This window comes from Indicator indicator, chromosome 4 (genome assembly GCF_027791375.1).
Source record: "Indicator indicator isolate 239-I01 chromosome 4, UM_Iind_1.1, whole genome shotgun sequence".
Lineage (NCBI taxonomy): Eukaryota > Metazoa > Chordata > Aves > Piciformes > Indicatoridae > Indicator > Indicator indicator.
In genome coordinates this window covers 36120395-36146868 of record NC_072013.1, presented here as the reverse complement: position 1 = coordinate 36146868, position 26474 = coordinate 36120395, and the positions used below count along the sequence as shown (strand labels likewise).

Genomic DNA, 26474 nt, shown 5'->3' with positions numbered 1-26474 from the left:
GCAAGTCCTCTGTGTGCACAGAACTAAAAAAATGACCTGTACAAGGCTGCCTACGAAGCCAGCTGTCTTTTGTTGCCATTATCATTTGGACACTGTAAGAGCAAAACTTGTCATCACGTTTTTTTTATATGAGAAGATTTGATCTGCAAATCTCAGCTGCTCTGTTCATTATAAATCTCTTGTTTTTGTCCGTACACTAGCTCCACTATAGGTTGGAAGGGCTTAAAGATGAACTGAGGAGGAATAGAGGCTACAACTCGAGAGTAACTATTACTGCTCAAAGGAGCTGTTTTCCATTCGCAAACATTGCTTTGCGCTATGGGTTTGGGCTCCTACTGTTCCTCCACTTTGTTGAAGACTCTCTCTTGACTTCCATTTTACTTCTTTAGCACTGTCTTTGTCTGCTAACATTTTTCCTCCTTCTCTAGTAGCTTTTATCTGTGTCCTTTGGATCACATATTTTACTTAGTTTGTTTTAGTAGATTGTTTCAAATGTTCATGTTTTGTATTTTTGTTTTTTTCACTGTTTTCTTTAGGACTATGTTATCTCACTGAGTTTCATTCCACAGTTCGCTGAATTGCTTGGTTATTTTGCAGCAGGGCCATTTCTTGTTTCCTCTTCTCATATGGTTTTCAGTGAGAAATAAGAGAGCCTCTTCCATTTTAACCAGTAGCCTTACACACATAGGCCCATGTCTCCTTTTGCACACCCCATCTTCTGCCTTGCCCTATCCATTCTGCTTCTCTCTTTCTCTTTCTGTCTGTGCCTCTCTATCTTTTGTGCTTTCTTTCCTACCATTACACCATCTTTTTGGTCCAGAATTGTCCTTTGGTAAATTACAGATGAATATTTACTTCTTCTGAAGAGAGCTCACGTCATGCCTTTGAAATCTCCTAAAACAACTCTGGGCCAAATCTGGGCATCATTAATACTTTGTTTGCAGTTTTCTTGTGTAGCATTTTTGGTGGGAAGGAGGGAGGGTTGGGGCTTTTTTCTGTTTTGGGTTTTGTTGGTTTTTTTTGGTTGGTTGGTTGTTTGGTTGGGTTTTTTTTTGGTTTTTTTTGTTTGGGTTTTTTTTAAACAACAGTTTTTTTCAAGACCAGGACACCATAACCCACTCTAAGTTGCAACATTACTCTCCATAAATTATTTCATTCCAATGAGTAGACTGTGTCGCGCTGTAGAATGCAGTTGTTTGGTTTTTTTTATGTGAATATATATTTGGGGCAAGCTGCTGTGGAATGGAAGAAAGAGGTTTAGAAGTTGGGGCACAGCTGGTTTCAGCCTTAATTGGTTTTTCCTTTCTGAAGGCACCTTTTTGGGGGTTGAGTATGTACCATGCTGCATCAATTGTTAGACCATACATATTGACTTTCTAGGCAATTTTTTCTGTAACTCCAAATTGAAACTGTAGTCTGAAAGGTAATATGTATTAACTCCTTCACTTTTTCAGCAAAACAATTTTTCTGCAGGGAGTTATATCCCCAGCATCACCTGTGCTATTCCACTTCTTTCACCACATGTACACAGTTTTATTTTTTTGGACCTCTTGCTGAAGCTTAGCAATACATTCATTAATAAAGTAAGAGAAGGATTCCTGCTCTCTCAGAGGTTTGTCTTCCAGTGAAGTTTACTTTGGCTGGGGTTTTGTCCACACAGAAAGCTTTTCCTGCAAGTGTTAGCAGTTCAGTCAGCTGAGCTGCCAGGAGATAGCCTGCTGTTCAAATCAGTTCACCTGAAAGCCTGCAGGACAACTAAAAAGAGCTGATGCTTCAGTATAAACTGCCTCATGGTTACAGAACTGACCACCTTCAAAAAACAATTCTTTAAATCTCCATGGTAAACAGATGGAATTCTAAATACCTAGTCTTAGTAGAACATTAGACCAATGTCAATCCTCCAGTTTCCTGGAGTCAGACTAATGTATCTGGAATAGCACAGTGGCCCCTAAGAGGATTTATTTGTTGAGAAACCAGCTGTCATTCTCACAGAGTTACTTTTCAAAGTGGAATTGCATTGTAAAAGTCATACAGATCAATGCGTTTATTTTAACCGAACAGAAACCACTCGGTAAATTTATGTGGCTCCATTCAGGAGCTGGTTATACAATTGTGAGTTGCTTGGGCAATTGTCTTATTAAATCTTCAGAATCAACAGAATCTAAATTGGGTATTTAAAACTCTTTCTATAATACCTAAAAATATCAATAGTAGAATTTTGAAGTAAGTCATGGTAACGTAGTTACGTTAGCATTTTGTCTAACCATAAACCAGAACCTAGGGTCAGAGTTACTGTAATTACAATTGTGGATTTTCTGTTTAAAACTGGAGCCTAATACATAATTTTAACCACTGTATTCTTTGAGTTTACTCTATTATTGTCCTCAGGCCATCTTATTTCTTATGGGGGGAGGGGGAAATCAAAATGCTTATATCGGATTCTGACCATCAACTGCTACTTGTCTGCTTAAATATACTTACCTCATGTAGAGTATGTAAGAATGTTGCTGAAAATATGTATAGCCTCTGTCTTAGATCCCAGGAGCTTGCCCATTATATTTCTGTATTTTGCATTCTTGTTAACTTCTGTAGCTCATACACTCTGTGCTCTCTCTGCAGGTCCAGTCTAGGTGCAGCAGCAAGGAGAACATCCTCAGAGCAAGTAAGTACTGAAATTTCGTAGCTCTGTTGAGAAACTAAGACTGCTCAGAAGACAGCCAATGATAGTCAGATGAGAAGAGAATGTGGTTGAAACATAAGAAGAAGAAATTTAATAATACAGTGAAATTCAGTCCAAAGGAAAAAGTAGTAGTGTAAATATCTTGTAGTGTTCATGTGTTGATGGAGAGTTGTCTTTTCATTTTTTTCTTTCCAATTTGTTCTTCTAATGACAGGGAGCTCTGTGTGCTTTGTGGTGGTGTGTTGTTGTAAATGATCCTATCTGTGCAAGCTTTATGAACAAAAAGAATCAACACTCAAAAGACAATGAAAATGGGAATTCTCAATATATATATATGATTTTTATTATCATACCTGAAAATGAAATTGAATGTTGGGTTGCATAAAACCAAACCAAAAAAAGGCAGAGATTAAAAGTTTAGATTTGATTCATGTGATCTTGCACAATTCATGTACTTTGTTTAATGGGAATCTTTCCTAGTCTAAAATTTCATCCACCATATGTATGTGTGTGTGTGTATGTGTGTGTATATATATATATATAAAACACGAGAAATAGGAAGTTGTTTGATGACAAGAGGGAAGGCTGTCAGAAATTTTCTGTCTTATGCAACCAATTGACTTAGCTGCTTCAAAGACAGAGGATTATTTTCACATACAAAATGCTGCTTCACATAAGTAGTTATTTTTAAAGCCATCTGACATTTGTCATTAGTGAACAATAACTTGGGAAGGTATGAGGAGTTGTTAATATCATATACTTGTAATTGAAAAGTAGAATCATAGAATCATAGAATCAGTCAGGGTTAGAAGGGACCACAAGGATCATCCAGTTCCAACCCCCCTGCCATGGGCAGGGACACCTCACACTACATCATGCTGGCCAGAGCCTCATCCAGCCTGGCCTTAAACACCTCCAGGGATGGGGCCTCAACCACCTCCCTGGACAACCCATTCCAGGCTCTCACCACTCTCATGGGGAAGAACTTCTTCCTCACATCCAGTCTGAATCTCCCCACTTCCAGCTTTATTCCATTCCCCCTAGTCCTGTCACTACCTGATAGCCTAAAAAGTCCCTCCCCAGCTTTCTTGTAGGCCCCCTTCAGATACTGGAAGGCCACAAGAAGGTCACCTCAGAGCCTTCTCTTCTCCAGACTGAACAGCCCCAACTCTTTCAGTCTGTTCTCACAGGAGAGGTGCTCCAGCCCTCTGATCATCCTGGTGGCCTTCTCTGGACACCTTCCAGGACCTCCATATCCCTCTTGTAATAGGGGCTCCAGAACTGGACACAGTACTCCAGGTGAGGTCTCACCAGAGTGGGGAGAATCACCTCTCTTGACCTGCCACACTTCTTCTGATGCAGCCCAGGATCTGGTTGGCTTTCTGGGCTGCAAGTACACACTGACAGCTCCTGTTGAGCTTCTCGTCCAGCAGCACCCCCAAGTCCCTCTCCTCAGGGCTGCTCTCCAGCCAATCCCTGCCCAGCCTGTATTTGTGCTTGGGATTGCCTCGACCCAGATGCAGGACCTTGCACTTGGTCGTGTTGAACCTCATGAGGTTGGCTTGTGTCCACCTCTCCAGCCTGTCCAGGTTCCTCTGGATGGATCCCTTCCCTCCAGCCTGTCTGCTGCACCACACAGCTTGGTGTCATCAGCAAACTTGCTGAGGGAGCACTCAATGCCTCTGTCCATGTCACCGACAGATATTGAACAAGACTGGTCCCAGGACTGAGCCCTGAGGGACTCCACTTGTCACTGGCCTCCACTGGGACATGGAGCCATTGACAGCCACTCTTTGGGTGCGGCCATCAAGCCAGTTCTTCATCCATCTCGTGGTCCACCCATGAAACCCATGTGTCACCAGTTTGGAGACGAGGATGTGGTGCAGGACAGTGTGGAAGGCTTTGCTCAGGTCCAGGTCAATGACATCAGTTGTTCTCCCCTCATCTATTAATGTTGTCACCTGTTCATAGAAGGCCACCAGGTTTGTCAGGCAGGATTTGCCCTTGGTAAACCCATGCTGACTGTACCCAATCACCTCTTCACTATTATTCCGTCTCAGTAGTGCCTCCAGGAGAATCTGCTCCATGATCTTGCTGGGCACAGAGGTGAGACTGCCTGACCTCTGTAGTTCCCTGGTTCTTCCTTCTTACCCTTTTTGAAGATGGGAGTAATGTTTCCCCTTTTCCAGTCAGTGGGGACTTCCCCAGACTGCCAGGACTTTTGGAATATAATAGAGAGGGGTTCAGCAACCTCCTCTGCCAGTTCTCTCAGTACCTGTGGGTGTATCCCGTCGGGTCCTTCAGGTGATCATGAACCTGATCTTCACTTATGATGGGCAGTTCTTCCTTCTGGTTCTTGCCATTAGCTTCCATGACTATTCCAGGAGTGTGGGTGGAGGCCCTTGCAGGGAAGACTGAGGTAAAGAAGTCATTGAGAACCTCAGCCTTATCCAGGTCACTTGTGACCATTTCACCTGTTTCCTTTCTGAGGGGGCCCACACCTTCCCTAGGCTTCTTTTGACCATTAATATACCTGTAGAAATTCTTAGTGTTCCCTTTGACCTCCCTGGCTAGATTCAATTCAAACTGTGCTTTGGCTTTCCTAAGCAGGTCTCTTGCTGCTTGGGCAGCTTCCTTATATCCCCCCATTCCAGCTGTCCTTTCCTCCACTCCTTGTAGAGCTTCCTTTTAAGTGACAGCATGTCCAGCAGCTCCTTGCTCATCCAGGCAGGGCTCCTAGCATTCTTCCCTACTTTCCTCGTTGTTGATATGCATTGCTCCTGGGCACAGAGGAGGTGGTCCTTGAATACTGACCAGCTGTCCTGGGCCCCTCTTCCCTCTAGGGCTTTGTCCCATGACCCTTTGGCCAGCAGATCCCTGAAACCATCAAAGTCTGCACACCTAAAGTCTAGGGTCGTAAGCTTGGGATATGTCCTTCTGGTTGCCCTGAGGATCTTAAATTCAACTGCTTCATGGTCACTGCAGCCAGGGCTGTCTCTGAGCCTCACATTGGTTACCAGCCCTTCCGTGTTGGTGAGAACAAGGTCCCGCACAGCACCTTTTCATGTTGGTTCCTCTACCATTTGGAGGACCATCCTGGATTGCTGATGCCTTGTCTATGTTGTCCCTCCAGCAGATGTCAGGGTGGTTGAAATCACCCATGAGGACCAGGGCTTGTGACCTGGAAGCCACTTCTGTTTGCTTGTGGAGAGCCTCATCTGCTTGGTTCTGCTGGTCAGGTGGCCTGTAGCAGACCCCTACAGTAACATTTCCTTCCCCTGTCTTGCCTTTAATTTTAACCCATACACTCTCAACCAGCTCATCATCCTTCCCCAGGTGGAGCTCCACTGATTCTAGCTGGTCACTGACATAGAGGGCAATACCTCCTTCTCTCCCTTCCTGCCTATCCTTCCTAAAGAGCTTGTACCACTCAGGAATTCTAGAATTTGTAAAAAACACTGGGTTTCAGTCTCCAGATCTGCTTAAATGCGTGATACTTCTAAAAGAAGAGTTAGGATTTGTTCCTAGGCTGGAGCAGCTCTGCTGTGAGGACAGGCTGAGGCAGCTGGGGGTGTTCAGCCTGGAGAAGACTCCAGGGGGACCTTAGAGCTGCCTTCCAGTAGCTAAAGGGATCCTGCAGGAAGGCTGCAGAGGGACTTTCCATCAGGGTGTCCAGAGACAGGCCAAGGGGGAATGGTTTGAAGCTGAGGCAGAGCAGGTTTAGAGTGGAGCTGAGGAAGAAGTTCTTCAGTAGGAGGGTGGTGAGACTCTGGCACAGGCTGCCCAGGGAGGCTGTGGCTGCCTCCTCCCTGGGGGTGTTGAAGGCCTGGCTGGATGAGACCTTGAGCAGCTGAGTCTAGTTGAGAGGTGTCCCTGGGCATGGTGGGGAGGTTGGAGCAGGTGATCTCTGAGGTCCCTTCCAAGCTATGATTCTATGAAGAGATAGGGAGAGAGAAAGGTTCATAGTTACGTGTGTGGTTCTTCCTTTCTTCATTAATGTTACTAATGCTGCTGTTAAACCTGAAGAGGCTCTATTTTGAGTGGGTATTTTCTTGTCTTCTAGTGCAGAAATAATGGGTGACATTTTCAGTATTGGTACAAAGTTGTCAGAGGTTAGGGGATTTTTATCTATTCTCAAACAAGCTGTGCTGAAGAATACATTTCTCAGTAGCTTTTAAGAAAACCTGTGATTCGAGCAAAGGACACGAGTTAGACACAGAGTTCCGAATCTGGTCACCATTCAAAGCCTCTCAACTTACTGACAGATCAAGAATTAAAGAGGTGAGATATTAGTTTCTGAAGTAGCTAGCAGTGAATTTTATGTAGCAATAAAACAAACATTAAAGCACCTAATGGCTGTAGCACAGTTTGCTGCCACACAATTCCCCTAGCTTTCACTGCTGTGACATATTTTTTCCTAGTATTTTCCTTCATCTTTTCCAACTTCTTCTTTTAAGAAATTTTTTTTCATTATTTCATATAGTCAAGAGAAAGTTGTTAACATGTATTGTGTGGAATCTTGCAGGACCTGCAGAGGTTATGGTGCTGCTAAAGCAGAGTTTCATTCTTTTCATTCTCCATGCAGAGAAAGGAATGTGAAGTTTGACTGTGTCTCACAAATGCTTTTCTTTCCTTTTCCTCATTTTTATGAGGTTGATACAGACATCATAGTGCAAACTGTAGGCTTACATCCCTGCTGTTGAATCTAAGAATGCAGTTGTTCCACTAGTTACACTTTTATTTTAATTTGGATCATTTCTCCCTAGTTTACTTATGAGAAAGTCATGTTTAAGACTATGAAAAATCTTAATATAGTGAAAATCTATCTCAGCATCTATTTCTGTCTTCCTCAGTATGCAAACTGCTATGTGAAGGAAAGGGTTTAAGTCAGTTAGAAATTATGGGAGCTTGACAAATTTGCAGCACCTGCTTTTTTGCCATGTCTTTTTCTAAATACGTGCAAAGAGGTTGTTCATACTGTTTCTTGCAGAATCTCTCTTGGGTCTGGAATTACATGCGTGGTTTTATTTGTCTGTACTTCTGTCTCTTAAAGGAAGAATGTAAATTAACAAACAATCTCCTACACAGAGACCAGCATGTGTCACTACTGAAAGAAATTTTGTATGTACAGAATGGTTAAGAGCCCTCGTCTTCTGAAGGAAAAACTGAGTCTGCATGATTGAGTAGTTACTTTTCATTAGAAGGTTATGCTTAAGGCACTAATGTGTTTTTTTTCCAGAACATGAAAGCATGTGCAGGAGCAAATGAGATATTTAGGTAGCTCCTGCAAAGCAAAACCATGTCATTACAAATTATTGTATATCATTTGTTAATGCTAGTTTAGTGTAATTTGTGTTGCTTTACGTATCACACATAGAGAGGGAATATCGTACGGTTTGGCTCTCCTATAAATCCCTGCTTGTTCCAGGCAAATCCATTCCAGACATTTCTACGAATGTTATTGCTTGATCTTCTGCTTTGTATCCGTTCCTCATTCATGTGTTCCTACAGCAGTTCTCACTTTTCCGTTGCTTATCTTCACTTCCTAAGTCCTTCAGTGCTTGCTGTCTCATTGTATGCTCTCTCAATATCAAGAAATCAAACATGCTGTTGGCTTCATTTTCAAACAACTTTTGTTGTATTTTCTCCCAACCTGTCACTCATACTTGGGAAAAGTAAGCTTCCATAGATCTGTCCTACTACCTTCACTCAAATTATACATTTAAATATCACTTTGCTATGGGGACTACAAAATCTTGACTGTGGGCAGGATGTCCACTAGCTGGAAACTCTGTCAGCTGCTCTGACTGTCCAGTGATTCCCTTGTACCTCCCTCTATCCATCTTTCAAACCTTTTGACTGCCACCTCACTCTTGGCTTGCACACTCACTGGGACAGTGTCTGCCTTTAGGTTCAATCTGAGCACCACACCTAGCATATTGACATGAAGAACAGAATGAGGAGTGAGTTGTCCTGAGTTCACAGAACTGGCTTAGCCTCAGATTGTCATCCTCAGTGTAAAATCTGCATCACCTTGTTTCTGATTAACTGATCCTTTTATGCTCATCAGGAATGGCTGCTATATTTTCATTCACTTTTGTGAACTTTTTCAACTGTAAATTGCATTTTGCTGTTTTGATGCAGTTGAATCAGTGCCTTCCCAGTGTCTGAAGCAAATGCTCACCAGTGATAGCTAATGTAATACCCCGGAGTGCTGGGTTTTCAGGAAGGTGGTTTCAAAGAGTGTCACTGCTTACCTCTATACATCATAGCCTACATAAAGTTATTGCTGTCTTGTTGCAGGTCACAGTGCTGTTGACATTACCAAGGTAGCAAGAAGACACCGCATGTCTCCATTCCCGTTGACATCTATGGACAAGGCCTTCATCACAGTTCTGGAGATGACCCCAGTGCTTGGAACAGAAATCATCAATTACAGAGGTAATTTAAGTTGGATCCTTTGTGAGGATTATGGTTGCTATCTCTTTATTTTACAACCTTCTTAAGCCACAGTGTTAGCTACATTTAGTCCAAATAGATGTCATGTATATGACCCTGAACTCCTGAAATAAAGGACAGAAGTCTGGCATGCACCTCCCTGAAAAATGAGCACAGCAGATCTTTGGTTTGCTATATAAGGTACTGTTACAGTACTGTAGCATTATTCTTCTTCAGGTTTTTAAACCTGTAGTGCAAAACTTTAGTGGAAAATAAGTTTTGTAGTTTGTTTTGCATAGGGGAAAGTGAATATTGCTAAGCTGTGATTTTTCCTTTTTTTTCTCCTTGACGCTATATGTCTTGGCCTTTTATCTTCATTTTTGTCCTGGGTTTGGATAGGATAGAATTAATTTCTTCCCTAGAAGCTGGGAGGGGCGACACCTAGAAGAGCCAGCTGAAGCAACCAGTGGGGTATTGCTACTGTTAAACATCATGCCCACCACATAAAGGGGCAGAGCTAGCGCAGGCAGCAGGAGTGGTTGGTGGGTTGGCAAAGCATTGGCTATGTTGTGTGAGCACATCATGGTTTACTTGTTTCATGTGTTACTTTCTTTACTATTGCTATTATTCATGTTTTTCATTTGTTCTTTGTGGTGTTCTATTAAACTCATTTTACCTCAACCCAACGGGTCTTGCATTTCACTTCCAGTTCTCCAGTTGGGGGAAGGAAGCAGGGATGTCCATTGTGTGGGGGCTGTATGGGGCTCAGCTGCAGCTGAGCCTAAAACCACAATGGTTTCTCTCCATCTTTACACTGATGGATGGAAACTTACTGTTTCACAACGCTTTTGTGTTGCTGCCTTTCTTTGTTTTTCTGGACAGAAGCTGTGCTCTCCCTGGAAGTTAATAACATGTAGCTAAAAAATATTCTTCTAGGTAGACAGAGAAGAAGTGTAATCCTCACAAGCTACATGTGTCTTGATATACTAATATTGATGCTGCCATCTATGTATGCTCCAGTCTTTGTGCAGATGTGTTTATATCAAAGGGAGGTACCAGCCTTTTCGTCTGCCTGATTTGTAAACTTTTTCACTAGAACTATGGTGAAATCAGGCAAAATCAGCATATATATAGTTTCCTGCTGTCATGTGCTTTTGACAAGCTTTCACCATGTAATGTGTGTTAGTATTAAAAAGCGTTCAAAATACTCACTAAGTAAATGGTGTGTTAGTACTGATAACGTTACCATGTCTGTCACAGTGATTGTGTTCAGACCACACGCCTTCCAAAAGGTCCTTACAGAGACAGAATGGAGTTAATTGGTTTTAGTTAGATGCTTGTATTCTCCAGAGCATCAAATTCAGGCCGATTCTAAATTTGGAACATACTGATTATTATTCTTGGCACTGTTACTTAAAAAATAAGGTTCTGAGTCTACTGAGACAGTTCTCATTTTTCTGCAAGGGAAGTGAAATATTTGAAGTTCCAGGATTGCAATTTATTTCATTAACAAATTACCTAATTAATTTTAACCCGGTTTATTTACATTATTAAACATATTACATAGTGTTCATCCTCATAAATAAAGATGCTGAATGTGAGTCTGTACCCATAGCCTCTATAGCCCTGAGTTTATTCTTGATTAAGTCACGACATGTCGTAGTCTCTCAAATCTATTCTTTCACAAGGTAAGAGGGAGGATGGGCAGTTATATACTGAAACGTGATTTTTCACATTGGTGTGTGTCTGGTTCAGTGCCTATACAGATCATTTACAGACAGACCATCAACACTTTCAAAAGTGCCAGAAACCAAAGGAACCTGACATCGTCAATATCTGATATGAAGCCTGCAGTTAGCATTTTATTCCAGCTAAATGCAGTCACATGAACAGTGCTACATGGGTCTATAAGGTTAAGTTTTTAGACAGTGATAGTGATTATTGTTATGAAACTAAGGTAGAACATTAACCGACAGTAAAATACGAATCAGAGGTAATCCCCACTTTGTGGTCTTCAGCCTCAGAACGCAGCAGGTTTTCTGATCTAATCCAAGAGCCCTGTAACTTGTGCGGGGCTTGAACATTTTTTCCACTGCTTAGTCATTTTGAACTAGGTGAATATTTTGATAGCGTTGTCTTTTCATATTACACTGAAGTGCTGCCAGAGCAACATCTACAAAATGGGAGCAAATCCATCACCTCTAGTACCATACCTGTCTCACTGCTTTATCCTCGTACCAATACCCTGAGAAATCAAAAGTCTTCACAGAGCTGTACCAGTTTGACCAGCTAAGCTTTAGAAAATGTCTACATTTGAAAAGTGATTTTAATGTAATTCTCCATTTTGTGGTAGAATCAGAAAGCTATCACATAGGGCACTATGATGGCATTAAAATCTTTCAGAACATCTTTTGAGAATTGCAATTAATCAAAATAAGGCCAAATGGAGGTACTTCAGATTGTCCTTTAGTTGCTGATTTGCTTCATTTTAAATGCCTAAAGCTTCAGCAAATAATTCTTGAATTTTTCTCCCCACAATGAAATTCATTCCCACTACTGCCTGGCCATGTACTCCCTTCAAATATTGCATGGCAGAATGCCAGGAACATAGTGTTCAACTTTGCTGTAATTGATGTGATTTTGTATGCAGACAAGGAGTAAAATGAAGGTGTAACATGCCTGCTAAAATTAGAAGCATCACTTCTGTATGAGATTTTGCTCATCTCTGAGCCCAAGGTGTTTTGTCTAGACCTTTGTTTTCTGTGCTGTAATTTAGATGTCAGTATCTGCATTCTTTTTTTCAATGCAAGTGTACAAGTTTGGATGAGCTTTCTAACTTCTGTATTGTGTATGACAGTGATGCACAGACATATCAATAGCCATCACTAAGGTTCTCTTCTACTTAACAGGTTTTATCACCATTTTCATGGCAATACCTTTCAAAAATGCAACATTCAACTCAGCCCTGAAGTTGATACTCATGGTTATAAGCTATAGTTATGGACATGGTGCTCTAGTTATTACAATTAATTGCTAACTCAATCACTTTGTATGAATAAGTAAAATATCATCTCTAGTATAATATCACTTCACTGGAGATGAACATTTTCAAATCAACTACGTGCACATTCTAACAAAACCTATCCACTCGGTGTGCAATGTTAGGTCTTAGGTCTTCTGCCTTCCCAGCAAATCTGGAACTGAATAATTAAATTCTTTTGCTTGGAAAAGACCTTTAAAATCACCAGGTCTGCTGCTAATATTGATTTCCCTATCTGTAAAGCAAGAAACACTTTATGTACTTCTTTTTTTTTTTTTTGTCCTGTCTGAAAGATCATAATCTATAAAATCCATGCAGATTCTCCTGGCAGAAGTATTCACACATCCTCTAACTCCTTTATACTTTCACCCAGATATTGCCTTCCTGTGCTGCAACACACTCCTATTATATGATGGGCTTCTTATCTTCTGCTTAAATGTACTGGAATTGAGCCCATATTGATAGTTCTGACCTGTGCCCCTTCCCAATCCATCTAACCACACATGTAATGTATCTTCTTTCTCACTCTCCTGCTATATGAAAAGATAAGATACACATTTTCCAGTCTGTTCTACATCATACAGAAAAAATCCGACTCTTGCTGGTGCCACAAAAGGAAAAAAGTAGCACACCCTTGGCTGAGGGTGAAGTAATTAGTATCAGTCTCTACAGGCAGGCAGAGCCAAATTACAACTCATCAATCATAGTTGCTAAGTGAAGGGAAAGAGTATATTCGAAACAGCTATTAAAGTATTTTGAACTATAACAGTGTAAATTTACATAAATAATCCTGACACTTACATGCGCTCACCCTCCATTAAGCAGAAATGCTCTCAGAGTTAGGCAAAGCTGATGTATTGCAGAACTTCTGTCAGTTTGTGGAAACTTGTCCATCATTACTGTTTATGTTGAGTCCTCTGAGCACAGTCCATCACCTCTCGCCTTTAGCACACGGGATTCGTTTTTGAAATGTTATTTTAAAAGCTTTCAAAAAAAAGAACAACCTTAAAAAAAAACAAAAAACAAAAAACAAAACAAACCAAACAAAACCCAACAACAAAACAGCTAAAATCCTGGAAGCCTGGGAAAGTATTGTCTTTGTAAGAGATCTTAGAAGAAACACCCATTCTGGAGGAACAAATACGGGGTTTTACTGTCTGATCTTGTATCAGAGATATTACCTCTGGATTTGGATACTTGCCATTCAGTTCTGCTGTCACCAATTTCACCATAACTAGGAAGACAGACTTACTGAACAGATCTTTCCTCAATACTTTCAGACCCCAGCTGTTTTCCATTTACGTAGAGGCAGAAATCAAAACCCTGAGATCTATTTGTGTCACATACACATACATTTCATCCATCAGAGCACAGTGCTGTTCACTTTTCCCCCCTTCACTAGCTGTAATGACATGGAATATGGTCTTTTCTCTTTTTTCTAGATGGAATGGGCCGAGTCCTTGCTCAAGATGTATATGCAAAAGATAATCTACCACCGTTTCCAGCATCAGTTAAAGACGGCTACGCCGTCAGAGGTAAGCTCTGGCTTTGTAGACATGCAGCGTAGTGTCTGTAAAGCCACTTCAGAACATGGTAGTTCACCTATTTTGCATCCAGTAATGGCTGTTTCGGTTGAGATTTGGTTCAGCTCATTGCTGAAGTCACAGTTACTTAGAGTGCAGCTGCCTTAAAGAGCACAACACTGAATTTCAAATCTCGTAAGTAGATGCCAAAGTACGCGAGAAACATGCATCCACGAGTGCTCGCAGGCATGCACCTGTGTTACTAGTTTCTTGGAAACAAGAATTCAGGAGAAAACAGAACATCTGTTCCCGGATGACAGATTCTTCTGTTCCTTTGTTACTGAATCAATCAGCAATTTCTTCTGTAACTGTTATTTTGTGGAATGGCCACAGGTCCAGCTTCCTGTGTGTGAGCTATGTTATGACTACATTACAGAATTGTCAAAAACACCTATCAGAGCATACTCTTACAGACACACCTCAAAAGAAAATCTTGGTTTTGCTTTGAAAATATCCCTGTTGCTCTATATTAAGAAAATGAGTAGTGTGGCTCTGTGGAACACACAGTGAGTGCTTCCCCAGGAGAACCAATCCCACCCTCTGCTTCGGCTGTAAGGGCTGCATGGTTTTGAACAAGTTACTTCCCTCCTGTGAAGTAAGATTAACGATACTCACCTCAGATATCTATGGAGAAAAAAAATATATGATCAAACATTATCCTGTTAGTGATTTCATTGTGGTAGGGGCTGAATCATTGTAACACCATGTTGAAACTGGAACACAGTAACCAACTCTCTTTTAGTAGGTTTTTTATTACTAGCAGCTGAAACAATGGAAAGCAACTGTCTGTGGAATAGCCTGCTTGCAAACCCAGAAATGGGTGTAGTCCAAGAGCTTCCCCATGGATCTGATATAAAAATAAAATTCCAGGTCTGCCATGCAAGTTTGATGGCAGCTGTCTGTCATATTCATGTGAGAGGGACAGGCAGACCAAAATGAGCAGTGACAGTGGCAAGGGAGTGCAGATGTGTGAGAAAGACTGATTTAAGCTGAGGGAGCATCTCTGAGCAAGGTGCTGTGCCGCAGGCCATACAGGCGAGCGGGAAGAATGCCACATCAATGTGATGTAAGTTCAAATCCAACTTTATTGAACCATCAGTAGTTGCTTATATAGACCAAACTTTTCCGCTCCACCTTCACACCGCGAGCATGCGTCCTTCTATTGGCTACGCCATCTTGTCCACGCGTACTGCACGCGCCCCTTCCAGGAAGCTGATTGGTTAACATAGCCACACTGTTTACACATGCTTCCCCATCTACATCGTACAATGTTGTGAATGCCCCAACACCTCCCCCCTTTTTCTTAAATAACAAATTCACACTCTTAGTTACACTACTTAGCATGCATTGGATTAAACATGGCAACAATAAGCATATAATTAGCAAAGCAAAAATTGTAGGTATCAGCATTTCAAGGACACCAGCAACGCAGCCTGGTAGACCCCAATTTGAAAACAAACTGTTAAACCAATTGTCTAACGAACCACTTTGCTGCTTAACCTTTTTTTTGTATTTTCCTTGAGCATCCAAATATCTTTTTGAATAAATACGCTGTGGGCTGCAAGATTAAAACAACACATTCCCTTGATTTCTTGACAACCATGTCCTTGGGCCAAAAGCAGAGACTTCATTTTCAATCTTCCGTATTGTCGTCCGAGTCTGTTTGACCTGGATCAGATGCGGGCCGTATCCTCGGTCGAACCCACTTGGCTGGAATCCACCTTGTTGACTCTCCTGCAGACACACAAGCATAACCCCTTCCCCAAGTCAGTAAGCGGACTGGTCCATTCCATCGCTGGGCCAAAGGTTCAAAGATTTGTACTAATACCTCATGCTGAGAAAAGTCATTTCTATTAAGCAGGTGAGAGAACATAGGAACTAAATTTTGTTCTGTCCGTGGATTTAACCAATTTAACACATAGCATGCCTTTGCTATAGTGAGGTACGGACTCCTTTCCCCCTCTTTTTTATATATTGTCAAAAGCCGTTTTAGATCCTGGTGCGCTCGTTCAACAATGGCTTGCCCTCCTGAATTATAGGGTATACCTGTCAAGTGTGTAATTTTCCAATTCTGGAAAAACTGATGAACTTTGTTACTCAAGTAAGCTGGAGCATTGTCGGTCTTAATAGTATCTGGTCGCCCTAACACTGCAATGGCTGTTGTCCAATGCTGAATACAAGCCAAACTGTTGGTTGACTTATGTGAAGTTGCCCAAATTGCTTTAGAACATGTATCTATCGTGACATGGATGTATTTAAGGGCACCGAACGGAGGAAATTCGGTGACATCCGTTTGCCAGACCTGGCAAGGTTCTAGGCCCCGCGGATTAGTCCCTTCAGCCGAAATGGGAGTTAATCGGGCACAATCAGGGCAACTGGCAATTATTGAACGAGCATCTGTTTTAGAAATCCCAAAGGACTTCATCAATGACCGTGCCGATTGATGAAAAAATTAATGTGACTGAAGTGCTTGTGCCAAAACATCTTCTGTGGATACTTTGCTTACTACTTTGCTGTCTATGAATGAATTCCCTTCAGCTAGTAACCCTGGCAAATTAGAATGGCTTCTGATATGCATGACCCACCATGGATGTTGACATGCAATAATTTCAGACTGTAGCTCCAAGATACACATCTCAAGGACAGGATTAGTTATACCGCCTAAGATTGCATTATTTAAACGCTTTACTACTTCAACCACATATTTTGAGTCAATTATAATATTCAAGGGTGTCCTCCGGAAATCCTGAAATACCATAAGAACTGCTTTTAATTCCAAAATCTGAACTGACCCTTTTGTCTTTTCTACCCGGGTATTCCATAGCCTGTTGATTTGATGAGCATATCCATATTTCCCTGTCATACCACTGGCATCCGTAAAAATAGTGATCCCCTCTGAAAGGGGAGATTCTACTTGCAAAGAGTCCTGTTCTGTTATCAAATTTGTTTTAAACAAAGGGTGTTTTGGGTAATGATTATCCAGTCTAATTCCATGGACAGCCGTCGCAAATGCATCAGATTGTTCCATCCATGAATCTGCAAGATTGATATTTTTCAATGGCAAAATAATCTGAGCTGGGTCCGTCGCCGCAATTGTCCTTAATCTATTTCTTGCTTTTAACAGTAAATTTCCGACTGCGTCTGGCCTTGTAGTTATAGTGGCCTTCAACGTACTGCTATGGAATACCCATTCTAGAATTAACACTGAATCATCTTTAGAAATCTGAGTAATCAAAGCAGCCACTTTCCTGTCTTGATTATAACAAATAATAGTGAAAGGAACACCAGGTACAATTTGATCTGCCATATTATTCCATATTTTTTCTCCTATTACTTGTAAAGCCTGGTATGCTGTGGGAGTCAATGCTCGAGGGTCAGAAGGGGATTTCCCACCTTTTAAAAGATCAATTAGTGGCTTTAAATCAGAATTGGTGATCCCACAATATATTCTTAACCATTGTAAATCACTGACCAGTCTTTGCACATCATTCAAATTTTCAATCTTTGTATTAAGATTCAATTTTTGAGGTCTCAAACGTGTTTCTAGAATCTGCATGCCTAAATACACCCATGGTGCACGACGCTGAATTTTCTCTTGTGCAATTACTAAACCATATTTTGCTAATGCTTGAGTCACTTCTTGCTCCTTTTGTAATGGAAGTGGCGTTGGGGAGGCAATTAACAAATCATCCATGTAATGGTAAGTAATCAAGTCAGGGTTATTTTTTCTCCACGGAGCTAATGCCTGATCTACAAACCATTGACAAATTGTTGGCGAATTTTTCATACCTTGGGGCAGGACCACCCATTGAAACCGTTTAGAGGGTGCAGATCTATTAACAGACGGAACTGTGAAAGCAAATTTATCACTGTCTTCCTCATGCAGTGGTATTGTGAAAAAGCAATCTTTCAGATCCAAAATAAGTAGATTCCAATGTTGGGGCAACATAACCGGAGATGGTAATCCTGGTTGTAAGGCCCCCATTTCTACCATTCTATTATTGACTGCTCTTAAATCATGCAACAGTCTCCACTTCCCCGATTTTTTCTGTATAGTAAAAATTGGTGTGTTCCAAGGACTGACGGATGGTTTTATATGTCCCAATTCAAGTTGTTCCCGAACTAAACTTTCAACAATTTGCAGCCTCTCTTGAGTTAACGGCCACTGATCCACCCATAGTGGATCTTCATTCTTCCATTGCAACTTTAGAGTAGGGCGGGAGCTGCTATCAGTGGCCGCAACTAAAAATTTGTCTGGATCTTAACTCCCCATTGACTCAGTATATCTCTGCCCAAGAGGAGAAGATTTGTCTGTAGGATGTAAGGCTTTGCCAAAGCTTGCTGTCCCTCCTCATTGGTGAATAAAACAAATTCCTTACTGATTTTGGTTGAACTGCTCCCTCCGATTCCCACTAAATCGGATCCAGGATCCTCCAAAGGCCACGCTACAGGCCAGAGATCAAGGGGTAAAACAGATACATCCGCCCCTGTGTCCAACATCATCTGCAAGCCCTCTAAAATAATACCACCAGGACCTGAAATTGTTACAGACATCAAAGGTCTTTCTAAACCAAGCGTTTTACAGAACAATACCTGCGGTTCGCCAGTAGATCCAAAACCTCCCGTACCCCTTTCCTTGTTTTCTGTATTGGGAACTTGTGATTTAAATGGTACCAACTGCGCTATCGTGCTTCCTTTTGGAATATGGACAGGGGGCGCAAAACATCGAACCATAATACAAATTACACCTTGATAGTCGGCGTCAACAACTCCTGGAAGCACAAATATCCCTTTTTTTGTTGCCGATGATCTCCCTATTAATAATGCTGACAACCCAAACCCTAATGGCCCGGACTCAGTTGAAGATACTACATGTATTTGGGTATCGAATATGTCTGCTGGTTCGGCCACTGCCAAGTCGACCCCAGCACTTCCTGTTGTGGCTGCTCGCATTCGGCTGAGACAGCCATCGCCATTTTCTGAGGGGAGGGATACTTGTTGGCCGCGTCCCGCCCCCCGCGGCTGACTGTTTCCCTGATTTTGATTCCATGTTAATGGCATCCCATTCTTATTGAATTTGGATCGGCAATCTGCTCTCCGGTGACCATATTTACCACATCTAGCACAATTGCCATTTAGACTATTTCTGCTACCATTTTGATTGGGACACTGCTTCTTAAAATGACCACGTTGACCACATTGATAACAGCGTGAAGGTCCCCTGTCTCCTTTGCCTAAATTTTGTTGCATTTTAAGTGTGGCCGCCAATGCATGAGCATGTATTTTTGCCTTTTCTTGTTCATCAATCAAAGGAGCTCTGGCACACACTTCTATTATTTGAGTAATAGAAGCTGTTGGTGGCAGAGTTGCTATTAATTGCTTGCATGCTGCGTTTGCATTTTGCACCGCAATTTCTTTGGTGAGAAGTCCCTTTGGGGGCATTTTCTAAGGCTTCCCTTATACGATCTACATACCCAAAGAATGATTCATTAGGTCCTTGAGTGATTTTTGTGTACGGTAAAGAAGGAGTACCAGTTTGAGGTAGAGACAAGAAGGCTTGCAGACCAGCATTCTTTGACTGGCTCAATATACGCGGATGCACTGCCGCTTGCACTGAGGGGTCCTTAAACTGACCGCTGCCCATTAACTGATCCAGAGTAGCCGTACGCAAAGGATCAGTACCGGGGAGATTCAAGTTCTCTACCTGTTTTATCTCTAACAAGTCTTGCCATTTGGTTACCCATAACATGAAAGCTCTGGGGGTTAAAACGAGCTCCATCACTGCCCTGAGATCAGCAGGAACTAAATCTTGATATTTTATGAGAGCTGTGATTTGATTTTTAACCAGCTTGTTTTGATACCCAAATTGCATTATTGTCTTTTGTATAGACTGAACAAACTTCCAGTCCAAGGGCTCCCAAGTCGGTCCCCCACCACGCCGTACTACAGGTGCAGCAATGGGTTCAAAACTAAAATCTCCTTGCAAGATACAATTCTGAGCAAGACCCCTATACCTTTTATCCGCATTAAATGAAGGATCTCTAGGCAATGAAACCATTGGTATATCAGTATCAACATTTCCCCCACCGCACATATTTGCTTTCTCAAAATTTCTGGCCTTTTTATCTATTTCTTCTAATTGCTTTTCTACATTTCTCAACCCAGTAACTATAGAACTATGTGCTGCCTTATAAGCATCTTTGATGTCCCGTTTTTTTGAATCACGATCAAGTCTCCTCATTTGCTCCAAAAGTTCTGTCATAGCCTCTCTCTGCTGTCGCAGTTCTTTTCTTAGTTCTTGATATGGATTGTTTGCAGCTGCGGCACTACCGTGATCCCTCCCCGAGGTCGCTGAAGAGGAAAAAACAGTCTGCAATTGATCCCAAAAAGCAGTGGAATCTATTTCCATGCTTCCACTTTCTCCGGAAAAAGGGGCAGTCGCCTCAGTATTTGCAGCGCCCTGTGCCGTCATGTTAATCACAACAGAGTCACTTTGATTCGGACCAGGTGCATAAGGTGGCAAAGATTTATTTGCGTCACAATCGGGGTTATAGGGGGGCAAATCATCCCCGTCCAGACCCCAGGCAATCTTCTCTGCCCTGGTCATATTTGATGTTGTTACAGGGCAAGCAACGGGAGAGTCTTGACAGTCTATAGAACTATCGATAGGCGGCCAATTGTCAGGCAATTCTGATTTTGTTCCCTTTGTGGTGACGTCTTGGATCGTCTGTTTCCAAGCGGCCGCAGCGGTCGCCTCCCCATGAACTTGATCAAGCAACAAACGCCCTGTTCGGTATGTTTTAGCCAAGTGTTTTGCCTCCTTAGATTCTGTCTGCACGCACTCCCAGAGCTCCCGTCCTATCTTCTGCCAAACTTCCCGACTATAAGCATCTCGCGTAGAGTTCAAATAACCCCTTCTTCGTGCCCAAGCAAGCAGTTCCATTAACGCGGGCTTCAGCAAATTAGTTTCCCTTTTTTCAGCCAGCCTTAACAGGCTATCTACTACGGCTTCTTCTATGGCTGATACATTTGACCCCATCCTGCTCTGTTTTCTCCCTGACTCACTGGTCAGCCATGCACGAATCCGCCTTTCTTCGGGCACCCAGCTTCCTCTCCGCTGGCAGCAGGATCCTCGCCGTTCCGCAGCTCTGATGTCTCCGTCCCCAATCAGTATCACGTCGGGGTCACCAAATGCCGCGGGCCATACAGGCGAGCAGGAAGAACGACACATCAATGTGATGCAAGTTCAAATCCAACTTTATTGAACCATCGGTAGTTGCTTATATAGACCAAACTTTTCCGCTCCGCCTTCACGCCGCGAGCATGCGTCCTTCTATTGGCTACACCATCTTGTCCACGCGTACTGCATGCGCCCCTTCCAGGAAGCTGATTGGTTAACATAGCCACACTGTTTACACATGCTTCCCCATCTACATCGTACAATGTTGCGAATGCCCCAACAGTGCTGACTGACAAGGACCTGGGGATCAAGCAAATGCTATCCTGCAACCTGCTTGCTGGAAGGCAAGGGGAAGCCCAGGTATAGCCTCAGTAAACACACGGAATGAGCAGCATGATCACCAGTGCTGTCTTCAGCAACGTCTGTCAGAACCAACAAATGAGAGCCCAGTTTTGGTGCTAGATTCAACCAGAGTAACAGCAAGGTCCTTGAATGCATCTAGAGTAGGGTAACGAAGCCAGTGAAAGGGCTGAAACCAATGTCCTGTGAGGAGCAGCTAAGGACTTTGGGTCACCTTAGACTGAAGAAGAGACAGCTTATTGCTCTCCACAGCTTCCTGAGGAGGGGGAGTGGAGAGGGAGGTGCTGGTTTCTTCTCCCTGGTATACGCTGATAGGACACGTGGGAATGGTTCAAAGCTGTGCCAGGGAAGGTTGATCAAACACTGAACAGGCTTCCTAGAGAGATGGCTGATGCCTCAAGCCTGTTGGTGTTGAAGAAACATTTGGACAATGCCCTTAACATTCTTCAACTTTTGGTCAGCCCTGAAGTGACCGCAGAATCATAGAATTGTTTGGGTTGGAATAGCTCTAAGATTAAGGCCAACCATTGACATAAAACCACCATGGCTATTAAGCCACATCCCAAAGTGCCATCTCTGCACGTTTCTTGAACACCCCCAGGGACAGTGACTCCACCACCTCCCTGGGCAGCCTGTTGCAGTGCCTGACCACTCTTGCAGGAAGGAAATTTTTCCTAATCTCCATCCCAAACCCGGCACAATTTCAGGCCATTTCCTCTCTTCCTGTCATCTTGTACTCAAGAGAAGAGAATGACCCCCAGCTCACTTCAAGCTCCTTTCAGATAGTTGTAGAGGGCAATGAGGTCTCCCCTCAGCCTCCTCTTCTCCAGGCTAAATAATCACAGTGCCCTCAGCTGTTCCCTCTGAGACTTGTTTTCTTGATCCTTCACCAGCTTTGTTGCCCTTTTCTGGATACACTCCAACACCTCAGTGGCTTTCCTGTAGTGAGGGACCCAAAGTGACCCTAGTATTCAAGGGAAGGCCTCACCAGTGCTGAGTACAGGGGCATGATCACTTCCCTATTCCTGCTGGCCAGACTATTCCTGATACAGGACAGGATGCTGTTGGCCACCTTAGCCACCTGAGCACACTGCTGGCTCATGTTCAGCTGGCTGTCAAACAACACCTCCAGGTCCTTTTCCACCAGGCAATGTTCCAGCCACTCTGCCCCAAGCCTGTAGTGTTGCATGGGGTTGTTGTGAGCCAAGGATCTGGTTCTTGGCTTTGTTATACCTCATACAACTGGCCTTGGCCCATTGGTCCAGCCTGTCCAGATCTCTGTGCAAGAGCCTTCATACCTTCAAGCACATTAACACTCCCAGGCAATTTAGTGTCTTGTGCAAACTTGCCAGGGGACCCAGTACTGAGCTCTGGGGGACATCAGTAGTAACTGGCTGCCAGCTGGATTGAACTCCACTCACCACCACTCTTTGGGGCCAGCCAGCCAGCCAGTTGTTAAAGCAGTGGATCATCCACCCATCCAAGCCATGAGCAGCCAGTTTCTCCAGGAGGATGCCGTGGGAAACAGTGTCCAAGGCTTTGATAAACAACATCCACAGCCCTTCCCTCATCCATTGAATGGGTCACCTTGCTGTAGAAGGAGATCAGCTTGTTAAGCAGGACCTGCCCTTCATGAGCCCATGCTGACTGGACCTGATCTTCTGGTTGCCCTGCACATGGTGCATAACAGCACTCGGTATGACCTGCTACATGACCTTCCCTGGCACAGAGGTCAGACTGACAGTTCTACAGTTCCCCAGGTCCTCCTTCCAAACCCTTCTTGTGAATGGGTGCCACATTTGCCAATCTCCAGTGAGCTGGGAGCTTCCCAGCTAGCCAGGACTGCTGGCAAATGACAGAAAGTGGCTTGATGAGCATGAGCACTTCCACCAGCTCCCCCAGTGCCCTTGGGTGCTCACCATCTGGCCCCATAGACTAATATATGTGTAACAGTGCAGTAGGTCACTGACCATCTGCTGCGATGGAGAGACGGGACGAGGCCTGATGCAAGCCAAGTGTCGATTTATTGTACAAAGCTTTTTCTTTATATAGGTTAACATAACATCAGAAGACAGCTTGTAATTGGTCATTGGTATGTTCATACTACAGTTGTAAATTCATGATTGGCTACAGAGAGAAAATATCACACGAACGCATATTTTTCAGAAGGCTTAAGCAAATGTCAAGCAAGAGATAAAGGGATTCCATAATTCTGTCCTAAGTTTTGCTTTGTTCTTGTTATCAGGTCCCTGCATAACTCCCTTAGGTCACAGTGGCCTCTAGGGAGCCGACCTGTCTGTGTTTTCCTTCTAGCTGTGCTCTGTTCCCAGGGTTTGCCACCCACCAGGGTAAAAGCATCTCCTTCTATCAGTAAGACAGTGTCTGGGGTTCTGGTCCCTAAATCAATTTCTTCATTTCCCCTTCCCTGTTGAACGATAAGGATTCTCTTGAGTGATCGATTAATTAAACCTTATAAATATTGCAATATACAGGGTAAAAAAGCAAAAAAAAGGCAAAACAGCAAAAGCATAAATGATTGTTTTAGCAAGACTACGAAGTCAGCCAAAATGGTTAAATGACCGAGACTGCAAAGTCTTCCTCTGATTCATGAGGGCAGAGCTGGCCAGGCTCTATCTCCACAAATAAGGAAAACACCTGCAGGCAGACAATGAGGATGGGAATGTCTCTTCACTTCTATGAATTCAGCTCGATTGCACCATGCAGTATAATTTCTGTACCTTTTCCCTGCTGGAGTAACATCCTGAATATCTGTGGCCTTGTCTGATGTAGAATTAAACACAACACAGTAATGCATTCTTACCAATCCTAACATACTTATCTCTTGAGGCTAGTCAGATTTGTCTTTTCAAATCCTTTGCACCCAAACCTATGAAAGCTTTTAAGTGTGCCAGGAAGCACATGTAGAATGATATTTTCAAGTTCAGTGGTTCAATTTTTTCAGTGATGTCCCTTTACTCATTCACTGATATGCCCACCAGACAGGTGCTGAAGGGATTGGCAGGCGTTGATATGGAGAAGCACAGCATGTCTCGTCCTATGGCCTTGGCAAGCGTGATCCACGCATTTTGCTGTGGTTGCTTTGAGATCTGCAAGGCTGTTGCTGCAGTCAGCATCCAAAGGATGATGAAAGCACTGGGACCCAATACAGTCCACAACCTGTTGAGACACAAGCATATCCTCCACCCGAGGTTATTAATACACTGGTGGTAGTTAAAAAATTAAAATGATGTGTCATTGGGGTTTCCTGGGAATCATTAGGAAGCTGCAAAAAAATTAAATTTTAAAATGTAAAACATACATAGCTTTGTTTAACTAGGCCTCTGAAGAGGCCCCTACCATTCCCCCTCTTTAGTTTTTGCAAAAGTCACTTCAGTATACTGTGTGAGGGAATAAGGAATACAGGGAACATGAGCGATACCCCACAATTGCAAGAATGAATTAATTTTACCAGATAGATAGGCTGGGCAATTTGTCTATTCCTGGGTAACCACTGTTTAACTATAACATTCTGGTGAATTAACATATAAATCTACATAAACATATTCCGTAATTACATAACATTAAGACATTGAAACATTCAGTCCCAAATAAAATGTTTCCTCCGGGGACACTCGTGCAGTCAGCTTCAGATCGGTGCTTCTGATCTCAGTTAAACAGGCACTGTGGTCAGACTCAGTGGTCAGCTGATTGTAAGCTTCACGGGCACTGCTCTTTGTCCCATCCTTTGAGTCTTGCGCTGGGCCTTGCCATGCTGGCATCAGGAAAAACCTGTAGGTGGGAAAACCTGTGTACCAAAAAAGGAAAAGAATTTTTTTTTTTGTCGCTTTTCATATTCTTATAACCTTATCTTAAAACCTTTATAAACACAAAAAACAATAGAACACTCTATAACGTTCCTAAAATAATCTTATGTCCTGCTAATATCAAAAAAAGATCCTAAAAACTTAAAAAAACTACATAAAATTAAACCATCAATATAATGTACAAAAAAAACCACAAAAAAAAGATAATGCACGCTTTTCAAAATGAAAACTTATTTACCATATAGAGCTCTTTTTAAAATTGCCGGCACACTCAAAACAAAAAAGAGGTTCGAACCAAAAAAAAAGGAAAAAAAGAAACCTTAACCTATAAACTCATAAAACCAGTAGCACTTACACAGTATCATGCTTGTTGATTAGGAAAAATACCTTAACACAATCACTAAAAACTTATAAGCTCAAATCCCTTACAATCAAAAGTAATGATAAAAGCAATACATAGATATCAGTTGCATTCATGAAATGGTGAAATACCTTTCTTAACAAAACTTAACACTGTTGCTTTAAAATTAGAACACAGGTTTCTGCAGACCTTCAACAGGGAGTGAAACAAGGGAGTGAGATAAGGAGGGAGAAGGAAGGGGGGGAGAGAAAAGGGGGGAGGGGCAAACTGCAGTAGAGCAGACACTTTTTTCTTTTTTTTCTTTTCATCGTTCACACGCTGTTATCTTCAGAAATGTGCAGATTTTCCAGCTTTGAAGTGAAGGTTCTGACTGCATGAGCACTGCCTTCAACTCCAGGGTTGCTTTTTTACTAATTTCTTGATGAAAACACTGTGACATTTCTTTAAAGAATGAAGGTCTGTAAACACTATTGCTTGGTTCCTGGGGAAACTGAGGCATGGCACGATTCTGGTGGCAAGGGGAAGCAGGCTAGGCCGATCTGGCTTCTAGACTTCTGGCTTCTCCAGCTTAGCTGTGTATGGCTCGTGGATTTATCCCAGGCTCTGGACCAGGCACCCAAGGCAGGGCAGGGCAACTCGCGGCAGCTTCTACAATATGGGTCCAAGTAGGCTTGTAGCAAGGTTTGAGCAAGGCAAGGCAAGGGTGACTACCAAGTCACTTGTATATATACAAATTGCCAGAGATCGATTGGTGCAATGGGGCACTGAAGCTAACATGTAGCTGCCCAATGGAAAGCGTTCTGCCAGGCTATGACCATAAAAGGCAGAAGCAAGGACCTTGTCTCTGGGGGAGCAGTGGTCAGCTTACGTGCTCTCACCCCTGATAAACATCTTGTTTACAGGCAGGAGTCCTGTCCCCTTTGTTCTTTTTCCCATGTTGCCCTGTTTTCCTGTAGAAGGAACGGGAGAGAAAGGGACCTGTCTAGACATCTTAAGGCCTGTCTGGGT

At 42.7% G+C, this 26474-nt stretch overlaps 1 protein-coding gene across 8 annotated transcripts in view; it reads left to right on the top strand.

Moving 5' to 3' along the window:
• The window catches only part of GPHN (gephyrin), a 296879-nt gene that overhangs the window by 234598 nt on the left and 35807 nt on the right, over positions 1 to 26474 (top strand). For 6 of the 8 annotated variants that reach the window (XM_054400806.1, XM_054400803.1, XM_054400804.1 and 3 more), the window contains 3 exons: positions 2620 to 2662; positions 8984 to 9121; positions 13601 to 13693. In XM_054400806.1, the coding sequence (XP_054256781.1) occupies positions 2620 to 2662; positions 8984 to 9121; positions 13601 to 13693 (274 nt within the window). Of the gene's footprint in view, positions 1 to 200; positions 264 to 2619; positions 2663 to 8983; positions 9122 to 13600; positions 13694 to 26474 lie in introns of all 8 variants that reach the window. The other 2 variants (XM_054400801.1, XM_054400798.1) reach the window with 1 other exon arrangement.